Below are 14,387 nucleotides of genomic sequence, written 5' to 3' on the forward strand. Positions count from 1 at the left end.
AGGTACGAACCAAGTACAAACTAGGTACTAACTAGGTTTTAAGTACTAACTAGATACGAAACATGTACTAACTAGGTACTAACTAGGTTCTAAGTACTAACTAGATACGAACCAGATACTAACTGGGTACTAACTAGGTCCTAAGTACGAACTAGGTACGAACCAGGTACTAACTAGGTTCTAAGTACAAACTAGGTACGAACCAGGTACTAACTGGGTCCTAAATAGATACTAACTAGGTACTAACTAGCTCCTACATACTAACTAGGTCCTAAGTACTAACTAGGTACGAACCAGGTACTAACTAGGTACTGACTAGGTTCTAAGTACTAACTAGATACGAACCAGATACTAACTGGGTACTAACTAGGTCCTAAGTACGAACTAGGTACGAACCAGGTACTAACTAGGTTCTAAGTACAAACTAGGTACGAACCAGGTACTAACTGGGTCCTAAATAGGTACTAACTAGGTACTAACTAGCTCCTACATACTAACTAGGTCCTAAGTACTTACTAGGTACGAACCAAGTACAAACTAGGTACTAACTAGGTTTTAAGTACTAACTAGATACGAAACATGTACTAACTAGGTACTAACTAGGTTCTAAGTACTAACTAGATACGAACCAGATACTAACTGGGTACTAACTAGGTCCTAAGTACGAACTAGGTACTAACCAGGTACTAACTAGGTTCTAAGTACAAACTAGGTACGAACCAGGTACTAACTGGGTCCTAAATAGATACTAACTAGGTACTAACTAGCTCCTACATACTAACTAGGTCCTAAGTACTAACTAGGTACGAACCAGGTACTAACTAGGTACTAACTAGGTTCTAAGTACTAACTAGATACGAACCAGATACTAACTGGGTACTAACTAGGTCCTAAGTACGAACTAGGTACGAACCAGGTACTAACTAGGTTCTAAGTACAAACTAGGTACGAACCAGGTACTAACTGGGTCCTAAATAGGTACTAACTAGGTACTAACTAGCTCCTACATACTAACTAGGTCCTAAGTACTAACTAGGTACGAACCAGGTACTAACTATGTACTAACTAGGTTCTAAGTACTAACTAGATACGAACCAGATACTAACTGGGTACTAACTAGGTCCTAAGTACTAACTAGGTACGAACCAGGTACTAACTAGATCCTAACTAAGTACTAACTAGCTCCTAGATACTCAATAGGTCCTAAGTACTTACTAGGTACGAACCAAGTACAAACTAGGTACTAACTAGGTTCTAAGTACTAAGTAGGTACGAACCAGGTACTAACTAGGTACTAACTAGGTACTAAGTACTAACTAGATACGAACCAGATTCTAACTGGGTACTAACTAGGTCCTAAGTACTAACTAGGTACGAACCAGGTACTAACTAGGTCCTAACTAAGTACTAACTAGCTCCTAGATACTCAATAGGTCTTAAGTACTTACTAGGTACGAACCAGGTACAAACTAGGTACTAACTAGGTTCTAAGTACTATCTAGGTACGAACCAGATACTAACTGGGTTCTAACTAGGTTCTAAGAACTAACTAGGTACGAAGGAGGTAGTAACTGGGTCCATACTAGGTACTTACTAACTCCTAGATACTATCTAGGTCCTAAGTACTAACTAGGTACGAACCAGGTACTAACTGAGTAATAACTAGGTACTAAGTAGGTCTTAACTAGGAACTAAGTACTAACCATGTTCTAACTAGATACTAACTATATCCTAACTAAGTTTTGACTAGGTACTAATTAGGTCCTAACTAGGACCCAAGTACTAACTAGATACTAACTAGTTTCGAACTGGTACTTTCCAGGTACTAACTAGGTCCTGACTAGGTACTAACTAGGTTCTAAGTACTATCTAGGTACGAGCCAGATACTAACTGGGTTCTAACTAGGTTCTAAGAACTAACTAGGTACGAACGAGGTAGTAACTGGGTCCATACTAGGTACTTACTAACTCCTAGATACTATCTAGGTCCCAAGTACAAACTAGGTACTAACTAGGTTCTAAGTACTAACTAGATACGAAACATGTACTAACTAGGTACTAACTAGGTTCTAAGTACTAACTAGATACGAACCAGATACTAACTGGGTACTAACTAGGTACGAACCAGATACTAACTAAGTCCTAACTAAGTATTAACTAGCTTCTAGATACTCAATAGGTCCTAAGTACTTACTAGGTACGAACCAAGTACAAACTAGGTACTAACTAGGTTTTAAGTACTAACTAGATACGAAACATGTACTAACTAGGTACTAACTAGGTTCTAAGTACTAACTAGATACGAACCAGATACTAACTGGGTACTAACTAGGTCCTAAGTACGAACTAGGTACGAACCAGGTACTAACTAGGTTCTAAGTACAAACTAGGTACGAACCAGGTACTAACTGGGTCCTAAATAGATACTAACTAGGTACTAACTAGCTCCTACATACTAACTAGGTCCTAAGTACTAACTAGGTACGAACCAGGTACTAACTAGGTACTGACTAGGTTCTAAGTACTAACTAGATACGAACCAGATACTAACTGGGTACTAACTAGGTCCTAAGTACGAACTAGGTACGAACCAGGTACTAACTAGGTTCTAAGTACAAACTAGGTACGAACCAGGTACTAACTGGGTCCTAAATAGGTACTAACTAGGTACTAACTAGCTCCTACATACTAACTAGGTCCTAAGTACTTACTAGGTACGAACCAAGTACAAACTAGGTACTAACTAGGTTTTAAGTACTAACTAGATACGAAACATGTACTAACTAGGTACTAACTAGGTTCTAAGTACTAACTAGATACGAACCAGATACTAACTGGGTACTAACTAGGTCCTAAGTACGAACTAGGTACTAACCAGGTACTAACTAGGTTCTAAGTACAAACTAGGTACGAACCAGGTACTAACTGGGTCCTAAATAGATACTAACTAGGTACTAACTAGCTCCTACATACTAACTAGGTCCTAAGTACTAACTAGGTACGAACCAGGTACTAACTAGGTACTAACTAGGTTCTAAGTACTAACTAGATACGAACCAGATACTAACTGGGTACTAACTAGGTCCTAAGTACGAACTAGGTACGAACCAGGTACTAACTAGGTTCTAAGTACAAACTAGGTACGAACCAGGTACTAACTGGGTCCTAAATAGGTACTAACTAGGTACTAACTAGCTCCTACATACTAACTAGGTCCTAAGTACTAACTAGGTACGAACCAGGTACTAACTATGTACTAACTAGGTTCTAAGTACTAACTAGATACGAACCAGATACTAACTGGGTACTAACTAGGTCCTAAGTACTAACTAGGTACGAACCAGGTACTAACTAGATCCTAACTAAGTACTAACTAGCTCCTAGATACTCAATAGGTCCTAAGTACTTACTAGGTACGAACCAAGTACAAACTAGGTACTAACTAGGTTCTAAGTACTAAGTAGGTACGAACCAGGTACTAACTAGGTACTAACTAGGTACTAAGTACTAACTAGATACGAACCAGATTCTAACTGGGTACTAACTAGGTCCTAAGTACTAACTAGGTACGAACCAGGTACTAACTAGGTCCTAACTAAGTACTAACTAGCTCCTAGATACTCAATAGGTCTTAAGTACTTACTAGGTACGAACCAGGTACAAACTAGGTACTAACTAGGTTCTAAGTACTATCTAGGTACGAACCAGATACTAACTGGGTTCTAACTAGGTTCTAAGAACTAACTAGGTACGAAGGAGGTAGTAACTGGGTCCATACTAGGTACTTACTAACTCCTAGATACTATCTAGGTCCTAAGTACTAACTAGGTACGAACCAGGTACTAACTGAGTAATAACTAGGTACTAAGTAGGTCTTAACTAGGAACTAAGTACTAACCATGTTCTAACTAGATACTAACTATATCCTAACTAAGTTTTGACTAGGTACTAATTAGGTCCTAACTAGGACCCAAGTACTAACTAGATACTAACTAGTTTCGAACTGGTACTTTCCAGGTACTAACTAGGTCCTGACTAGGTACTAACTAGGTTCTAAGTACTATCTAGGTACGAGCCAGATACTAACTGGGTTCTAACTAGGTTCTAAGAACTAACTAGGTACGAACGAGGTAGTAACTGGGTCCATACTAGGTACTTACTAACTCCTAGATACTATCTAGGTCCTAAGTACTAACTAGGTACGAACCAGGTACTAACTGAGTAATAACTAGGTACTAAGTGGGTCTTAACTAGGAACTAAGTACTAACCATGTTCTAACTAGATACTAACTATATCCTAACTAAGTTTTGACTAGGTACTAATTAGGTCCTAACTAGGACCCAAGTACTAACTAGATACTAACTAGTTTCGAACTGGTACTTTCCAGGTACTAACTAGGTCCTGACTAGGTACTATCTAGGTCTTCAGTACTAACTAGGTCTTAACTTAAACCAAAGATAAATCTTAATCTAAAAATTAACTTTAAACCATTACTAAACTTATACTAAACCTAAGCTAAAACTAAAACTTAAATCAAAGCTAAACCCAAACATAACCTAAAATTAAGCAAAAGCGTAAAAACAGTCTAAACTTTAAACTATCATCAACTGAAAGAAAAATTTAAAAAAGAATTCCTAAGTTTAAAACTATAACTTTCAGTTAGACTAATTGTAAGGTTCAATAAAGCAAAGGTAAAAATTTTCTCCTCATGAATGAGAGTGATTATGAGGGAGAGCAATATTTGTATTCGGAAGTGCGGGATATAAAGTCGACAGGACAATTTCGTCGGAGCAAATTAGCAGGTCCTCTACTCTTGTTGCCTCACTCCCTTTTATCATTATCATCATCATCCCCTTTTTTTGAGGGGGATCTTTTATCCACAGAAGGAGATCTTCTTTACTCCCCCCCCCCCTCTCTCTCTCTCTCTCTCTCTCTCTCTCTCTCTCTCTCTCTCTCTCTCTCACTCTCTCACTCTTCCCTTTTTTTCCCTCTTTCTACTTGCTGTGAACACAACGGGGGGATGGTTTTCCTCGAGGATTAAATGGAGCGCCTAGATGACCGATGCTCGACTTCCAGAGCAGAGGATTGCTCTGAGATGAGATGAGAGAAGAGAAGAGAGAAAAAGGAGGGAAGAACACACACAGTACTAGGGTGTGGGATGTGGAAAACAAGATAAAACAAGGATAAAGCTCGCTTAGCTAACTTTCCCCCCTACCGATATATATATATATATATATATATATATATATATATATATATATATATATATATATATAAACATAGAAGTAAGCGTTGAGCTTTTGGGGTAGCTTTCAAAGCAGCTCCTTCTCTCCTTCTCCTAATCGTTGAATCGTTTCGCTTCAATTGTTCCTTTTCTTTCATCATTCACTTCCTATTTACCGTCTTTTATCTTAATTTTCAACTCCTTCACATAGGCAAATCGTTTTTTTTTTCAAACCAAAATTTAAAAAAAAAAACCGAAGCTAAAAAGTAAAAAGTAACCTAAACTAAAGAGCAACCGTAATTTTAAATCCTTCAAAGGGTAAAATTTATTTTAGTTAATAAAATCGGATTCTAACTAAAAACATAAATGACATTAGTTTTAAATATAACTAAACTTTAAAGAGGAAATTTAAATTTAATAGCAACCTAAGATGTAAAAGAAATCGAAACTTTTTTTAAAAAAAACCTAACCTTTAAAACAACCTAAAATTAAGATATAACTTAAAATTCACCGAAGCGTAAAATTTATTTCACTCTAAAAAACAACTGGAATTTAATATAGTTACATAAATTTATATGCAAACTCAACCTAAAAGTACCTAAACCTGAATTTGAAAAATTAACCTAAAATTATAAACTTAAATTTAAAAATAAACTCAATTAAAGAATATTGTTTTTTAGTTTATATTTTAAAATTTGGATTGCTTCTAAGTTTTGATTGAATTTTAATTAATTGTTATAGATTTAAGTTTATCTTTGGTTCAGGTTTAATTTAAGCTTAGATTTAGGTACAGCATTGTTGGTTTCATTTTAGTTTAGGTTCAAATTTAGCTATATAGCTTCGGTTTAATTTTAACTTTGATTTAGGTTTATATTTGGTTTAGGTTTAATTTTTAGATTTAGGTTTTTTTTTAGTTTAATGTTAGCTTATGTTTAGGTTTAGTATTGGTTCAGGTGTAATTTTAGTTTAGGTTTTAATTTTAGGTTTAGATTTAGCTATTGCTTCAGTTTAATTTTTTGCTTATTTTTAGGTTGAGCTTTGGTTTGGGTTTAATTTAGGGTTTAGGTTTTGTATTGATTTAGGTGTAATTTTAGTTTAGGTTTAGGTTTAGTATTGGTTTAGGTGTAATTTTAGTTTAGGTTTTAATTTTAGGTTTAGATTTAGCTATTGCTTCAGTTTAATTTTTTGCTTATTTTTAGGTTGAACTTTGGTTTGGGTTTAATTTAGGGTTTAGGTTTTGTATTGATTTAGGTGTAATTTTAGTTTAGGTTTAGGTTTAGTATTGGTTTTGCTGTAATTTTAGTTTAGGTTTTGGTTTAGTATTGGTTTAGGTGTAATTTTAGTTTAGGTTTAGTATTGATTTACGTGTAATTTAAGCTTAGGTTTAGCTTCTGCTTCAATTTAATTTTTATTTATGCTTATAGGTTTAGTTTTAAATTTTAGCTTAGATTTGGATTTAGTTACCTTTGAGATTTACGTTACTTTAAAGTTGTTATCTGACTTAAAGTTAATTTTAACCTAAATCATTCTTTAACCTCAACTTCCTTTTAAAATTAATCTGTTTTACAATGCAAGATTTTGCTTAATTTTACAATTAGTGTAAAAATTTTTGTCTTTTCTGGTTTTCAAAAAATCCTTTTTTTTCACAAAAAAAAAAAAAAATTCTTCACTAAATTCCTGGAAATAACGATACAATATTACTTACAACTTATTGCTTCTATTTCCTTTTAATCTTAACTTACATTTTTAAATTCTCTTTCCCTTAATACTTTGAAAAGAAAAACATAATTTAGTTCATATAACAAAATTGAATTTACTTGATTTTATGATTTTAGTAACTTTTAGCCGTTTTTTTTTTTTTTAAATATAACTCATCAAAATGTTTTAAAAATACAAAAGCGTTTCGAAAAATACATTTGAAATAGAAAAAGTACAATAAAAGAAATTAATTTAAATATCATTTGTGACACGCGAATTGGAAATGAAAATCAAGATCGTGTATGTATTAGAGAGGGAGATTTAAAGTCACAAATGGAATAGCGGAAAAGGACATCTCCATTTGGAGGCTGTTAAGGACAAGTTAGGGTGGCAACAGTTATCCAAAGTAGGCTTTCTCTCTCTCTCTCTCTCTCTTTCACTCTTGGGAGATTCGAATTTGGTTTTGCAATTCAAATTGACCATTGAGGCACGAATAACGTTTCTCTTTGACAAATGTATAGAAAAATAAATAAAAAGAAGAACAACAATAACAAAAAAAAAAAAAAAAAAAAAAAACACATTTCAAGTACCAAGAGACGGACAAGACAATGGGATGTTTAGAGATCTCCTTACACGATACAAACGCACGCGAGGACCCACCGCTATTCTCGTGATTCTTTTCTATATATATAGCGAAACAACGTTCGCACCCAATCTGCCTGTGGAGATCGCCAAAAACAGGACAAATTGTCTCGCTCGTCGAGTAAAGTCAGCCTTTTCTCGAGAGAGAGAGAGAGAGAAAATAAATGTCGTCACTCTAACTATTATGTCCAGGTTACATGAAACTTTCTCAAAAGACAATTTGACAATTGAGTGGGAATTTTTTTTTTTTTTTTTTTTTTGAACCTAAATCAAAGCTAAAATCTAAGGTCGTACTATTAAACCTAAATCAAAACTAAAACGTAAGGAAAAACTTAAAACCACAACCTAAGGTAAACCTAAACCCGCTTAAATCTATAAAGTAAAATTAAACCAAAATTTAACCTAAATTTAAAATTAAACCAAAACCTATAAGCAAAATTCAAATTTAACCTAAAAAACTAAGCTAAAATTAAACTTAAACCTAAAATCAAACCTGAATCAAAAGCTTAACCTAAATTTTTTCTTAAAATTTAACCAAAACCTATATATAAGCTAAACCAAAGCTTAATCTTAATCTAAGTTAAAATTAAATAAAAACCTAAGTTAAACATAAACGTAATCTAAAAACAAACCTAAACATAAATCTAACCTAAAAATAAACCAAAACCAAATCTAAAAACCTATATATAAGCTAAACCAAAGCTTAACATTAATCTAAGTTAAAATTAAATAAAAACCTAAGTTAAACGTAAACGTAATCTAAAATCTAACCTAAAATTAAACCGAAACCAAATCTAAACTACCCAACCAAAAATTTCAGTATTATACCAGAGTTGACGAGTACCAGAGTTATCATCCCAAAATTACGCTAACTCTGGCGCCAATACTGGCTGCCAGTACTGCGCCATTAGTAAATTTTTCATTGGGTATAAGTTACAATTAAATCTAAACTAAAGATTCCACAAAAAAAATGTTATAATTTTTATTTATTTCTTTTTTTTTTGCTAATAAATTTTAAGGTAAAACATATTGTTTTAAATAAAATAAAAAAAAAAAAGTAAGAGAGACATTTAACACGAGTTTCCTGTACAAATTATTATTTTCATCAATATTCTTCTCTGGACCCTCTCTCGCTCTCTTTCTTTCTCTCTCTTGTAAAGCAGAAAGGAAACTTAAGAGGGGAACGACGAGTCTGGCTTTTTCTGACGGTTAATTTTCATGATACTTCTTAATTATAATGAGACACTTTAGGGGTGGTAGAAAAGAGTGAGATTTATGTAAATCAGTAGCTAATGTCTTTTGGCATTATATGGCCATGGGGATAATTTTCTGACGATGAAATAACAGGATGAGAATTGAAAGGATCATATATAGCTATATATTAAACTAAATTATATGTATAAATATTCATATAAAATATAATATATAGTATATAATACAATATAATATAATAACGATTTATTGTTATTAAATAATATTGATCATATAACTATTAGTAGTACAATATTACCCCATAATTTTTGGGGCAATATTGTATTATTACGGTCAAACATCCCCCATAGTATTTGGGGCAATTTTATATTGTTATTATTTCAATTTTACCCAATATTATTTTGGGACAATATTGTATAGTTATTAGTTCAATATTACCCCATAATATTGGGGTAATATTTTATCGTTATGGTTAAACTTTATCCATATACTATTTGGGGCAATATTGTACACTTATTAGTACAATATTACCCCTTCATTAACTGAAGCAATATTGTATAGTTATTAGTTCAATATTACACTGGGGCAATATTGTATATCATTAGAATTAAACTTGGGGCAATTTTGTATTATTTTTCAATATTACCCCATATTAATTGCGCGACACTATATTGTACAATTATACTATATATATATATAGTTCACTATTACCCCACAATAATTTGATCGTTATTACCCCCCAACTCTTCAAGAAAATAATAAAATATAAATATATTGATCACCGCTAATATTGCTTCGGTTAAATATTTTTATAATATAATAATATAATAATTAAATAAATTATAATAAATATATAATGAAAATATTTTTTGAAAAATTAAATTATATATTCGCAATATATTTTTCCATTATAGAAAACACGCGCAATTTATGCGCATTTGTATATTTTATCCGCGGATATATGGAAAAAGCAAAAGGGGGAAGAAGGAGGAGTGGGGGGGGGGGTGAATATAATGCTAACGATCTCTCAATAAAAGGGGAAATTCATCATTTGCATAATGATCCTTGAATTCGTTGAAAATTAATTGTCGATTTCATCGAAGAGTATTTCGACAGTGAAAAAAGGGCGTTGAGCGGGGGGGGGGGGAAGACGAACTCGTTAATTAAGTCAAGTGAATAATTTTAAGAACGACAAATTTGTACAAAAAAATAACATAGTAAAAAAAAATTTGAAAATAAGCATAATAAAAAATTTCATTAACTTATAAATTACCAAATAATAATAATAATAATAATAATACTAAAAATAACAAAAAATTTAAAAATCAAAAAGTAATGCTAATAATAATAATATTAAAAAGCAATGTGACTCACCAGGATCAGTGACGTAGGCAGTTCCCTCTTTTCGAATCGAAATTGAACAATCAAAATTATAAAATTCCGATAATTTCTCCCATTCCTCAGCCGTGACAATGCCATATCTGCAAAAAAAAAAAAGAAAATTTTTTTTTTGCTTTTTATATTTTCATTTAAATAAAAAAAAACATAATTTAACATTTTTTTTTTTTTTTTTTGAATTTTCTAAATTTTCGTCATTGTCGTCGCAGTTAAACTAATTGGGAAATATCAAAGGAGCTTTTCCAGGAATTTGCGATTTCCTTCGCTTACCGCTCACTCCCTCACCCCCCCCCCCTCTCTCTCACTCTCCACATCAGAAAGCGGGATAAGCTTTTTGTCACGGTTCCCTTAATTATACCGCAAATTAGAAATTTCTTGTGACTCGTTGCCTTCTCTCCCACCACCCCCCCCCACACACACACATATACTGCCACCCCCCCTCCCTTCGCCTCCTACTTCTCATTTCCCTCATTTCACCTATACAACGTGTGCACGTGCTTTTTGTAACACTGTACACCTCAACTAACATTTCTCTCTCTTTATATATATACATATATGAGCGAGTTTTTTTTATTTTCAAAAAATTTATCCAAGAATTTTAGATGAAAAAAATAAATAGATTACAATAAAAAGAATTAAATTTTTTAAAAATATTTTTCTATAGTTAAAAATAGAAGGTAAGTATGGTACAAATTACCCTACTACTCTGAAAGAAAGAAATTTACTTAAAAGTTTTTTTAATTTAAAATTAATTCCCCCCCCCACACACACTGTATTGGAGTCGGAATTTTGAAAATCTGATACCAAATTCGTAATCAGCGACCCCAAAAACCCCCCGAGTAACAAGTTTCAGACAAATCCGATGAATTTTGAAAAAATTGTCCGCCATATTGGATCCGCCATTTTGAGTTTTGAAAATCCAATCCCAGATTCGTAATCAGCGACCCCAAAAACCTCCCGAGTAACAAGTTTTAAGCGAATCCGACGAATTTTGAAAAACTTGTCCGCTATATTGGAGCCGCCATTTTGAATTTTGAAAATCCGATCTTAGATTCGTAATAAGCGAACCCAAACCCCCTCCCCCCAAAGTTTTGCGTTTTAAGGGAATTGAATTAAATTTTAATTTGTAAAAATAATTCTACCTTTTATGTCAAAATAGGTTATGTTTTAATAACTTAAAATTTTTCCCTTGTGGTAAGAAAATTTTAGGTTATGTTTGTGATACTAATAATAATAGTAGTAATAATAATAGTAATAATGATAATAGTAATAATAGTAACAATAATAATAGTAATAATAGTAATAATAATGGTGTTAATAATAGTAATAATAATAGTAATAATAATAATAATAAAATCAATATTTAACACAAAACATTTATGTTTAAATCATAATTAAATTTGAAAATTCCAATAAAAACTATATATATATATATATATATATATATATATATATATATATATATATATATATATATATATAATTGATTATACCGAATAAGAAACTTTTTATCAATAGGTAAAACTATCACTAAACATAACCTAAAATTTCCTCACTATAAGATCTCTTTTCCCCGTTGCTCGTCAAATATATTAAAACGTTATGAAAATTATTATTTACCGCCCCCCCCCCAATACACAAAAAAACTTTCGATAATATTCAGTAAAAGATAAAGAAAAATTTTTTTTTTTTAATTTATACACAAAAAAAAAAAAACCAATAATTTCCATTGAAAGTAAGAAGAAGGAGGAGGAGAAAAAAAACAAAATTATTATCGACGATAAAACTCTTTTTGACGATAATTAGTCACGAGACATTAATTTCGATTCAACGCAATATGCTGCACGGCCTAATTTGAATTTTCCCGTCCCAAATTCACTTTAACCCCCCCCCCACCCTCACCGCACCCCTTCGCCCCCTATCCCTCCCCCCACTTTGTTCCCCTACCAACAAACCTATAACCGCATCAATAAGAGCAAAAAGTGACGGATCAACGTGTTGTTTCATCCTATATTTGCCTAACGAACGAATAATAGTCGCGCACGTCGATAATGAAAAGGAAAAAAAAAAAGTTTATAGGAATATAATTCCTAAAGTACTAATAATTATTATGATATTTAGATATTAATTCCTACGCCAAAAATTAGCCGATTGTTAATTTGTAAAAGAAAAATTTTTTTTTTTTTAAATTAATTTGAAATATTTTTAATTGTTTTTTTTTTTTTAATATTTCTATTTTAAAATATTGTCACGATTAGAAATAGAGTAAGTGCACCAATTACGGCGCATTCATAAAAAATAGCTATTATTTATTATATTTAATATAACTGTTGTAAAATAATTGAAAAAAATTATTTTTATCTTTTTTTGATACAAATACTAATAAAGATGGATATTTAAACAATTATTAATTTCATTATTTTTGAGATCAAATTTTTTCCCTCGCCGTAATTGAAATATTTTTAATATTTCCATTGGCTCCAATTACGGTGGGCGCAAAGTATGTATCTTCAAAATACACGTAATTTTGGACACCGTAACTGATACAAACGCGCCGTAATAGAAAATTACGGTATTAGTTTTAATTTTTCATATTCATTTAAATAATCGATTTTTATTAAATTAAATTTTTTTTTAAATATTTAAATAACATTAACTTTTCGTTTAATAAGTTTCATATTGACTTTTTGCAATAAAAATGTCGAATTTTCTATTTCAAAGATGTTTTTTAATCGCGCCGTAATTAGTGCATTTTTACCCTAGTTTGCTTGTAATCTAAAATTTACTAAATTATTAATTACTATTAATTATAGTTAATTATTATTATTATTATTATTATTAAGTTATTATTTATTATAATTAAATTATTATTATTATTAAACTATTAATCATTATTAAATTACTAATTATTATTAAATTTTAATCAGAATTTTCATCAAAACGATTTTCTATATTACAGAATTTTTATATAATCAAAAATTTACTTCATAGAATTTTTATTTGTTCGAATTTTCATTTAACATAATATGGCGCATTTTAAAGAATTTTTATTGGCTAGAATTTCATTGCATAGAATTTTCATTTTATTCTTTAAGATGAATTTTCATTTATTTGAATTAGAAATTTGGTTAAATGATTTTTTAGATTAAAAAAAAAAATTCTACAGAACAAATCGTTTTTTATGGAAATTCAATCGAATAATAATTCCAACAAATGAAAAATTCAATTGAAAGAATAAAATGAAAATTCGATGCAATGAAATTCTACAAAACAAAAATTCTTTAAAATACGCCTATTATGTTAAATAAAAATTCGAGTAAATAAAAATGTTGCCAAACATAAAATTCGAAAAAATAAAAATTTTGTCAAGTGAATTTTCGGTTATATAAAAATTTTTTTAATATAAAAAATCGTTTTTATGCACGGAGAAAAAAAATGGAAAAACGAATAAAGTAACTTATTATTACTACTTTAAAAGGTAAAATCGAACCTGTTCACAGTTTCTTATTCGCATTTCTGGCAATTTTTACTCTAGAAATAATTAAATTTACTCCTGAAATAGTAAAAATTATTCCATACACAGTAAATTGAACTATTTCGAGATTAAAAATTGACAGAAACTGCGGACAGTTCCGGTTTTAATTTTAAAGTATAGTAAAAGTTACTTTATTCGTTTTTTCATTTTTCTCCGTGCATAAAAATTCTACAAAATACTAATTTAAACAAATAAAAATTCAGCTCAAAAATAATTATGACAAATGAAATTCCTTGAAATTCTAATGATTTTAAGAACATATTCATGTTTTCCAAAAATAAATCATTTTTTTTTCTTGATAAAATTCGATATAGAGTATAAAATAGAAAATAATAATAATAATTATACCAAAAATAAAAAAAAAATTTGACGTTAAAATAAAAAAATACTTAAAAAGCCCAAAATTCTTTGCTAAACTAATTTTTGTTTCCAAATCCCTTAGATTTAAAAATCCAAGTATAACCCCAAAACCAATATTTCCCCATAGTCTTTTCAAGTTTTCGAACAATTTTTTATCACATCTTTCCTTAATTCGTCTGAAGGTTAGAAAATTTCGTTTTTCTGCTGTAAAAAATAAAAAGAAAATTCGATTAAAAGCTGTTAACGACTGAGAATCAAAAAAAAAAAAAAAGTGAGAAAAAAAATGAAATGTAAGGAAAAGAGGGTAAGGGAGTGGG

The 14,387-nt window shown here is 30.8% G+C and overlaps 1 protein-coding gene across 2 annotated transcripts in view; it reads right to left on the reverse strand.

Annotated features, from left to right (window-relative positions):
• The window catches only part of LOC127290940 (ubiquitin carboxyl-terminal hydrolase 48-like), a 152,184-nt gene that overhangs the window by 98,973 nt on the left and 38,824 nt on the right, over positions 1–14,387 (reverse strand). For both annotated transcript variants that reach the window (XM_051319782.1, XM_051319784.1), the window contains exon 13: positions 10,152–10,258. In XM_051319782.1, coding sequence (XP_051175739.1) covers positions 10,152–10,258 — 107 coding nt within the window. The remainder of the gene's footprint in view (positions 1–10,151; positions 10,259–14,387) is intronic.

The sequence above is a fragment of the Leptopilina boulardi genome, unplaced genomic scaffold (assembly GCF_019393585.1).
Source record: "Leptopilina boulardi isolate dan_hultmark-lab unplaced genomic scaffold, ZJU_Lbou_2.1 LbouV2_97, whole genome shotgun sequence".
Lineage (NCBI taxonomy): Eukaryota > Metazoa > Arthropoda > Insecta > Hymenoptera > Figitidae > Leptopilina > Leptopilina boulardi.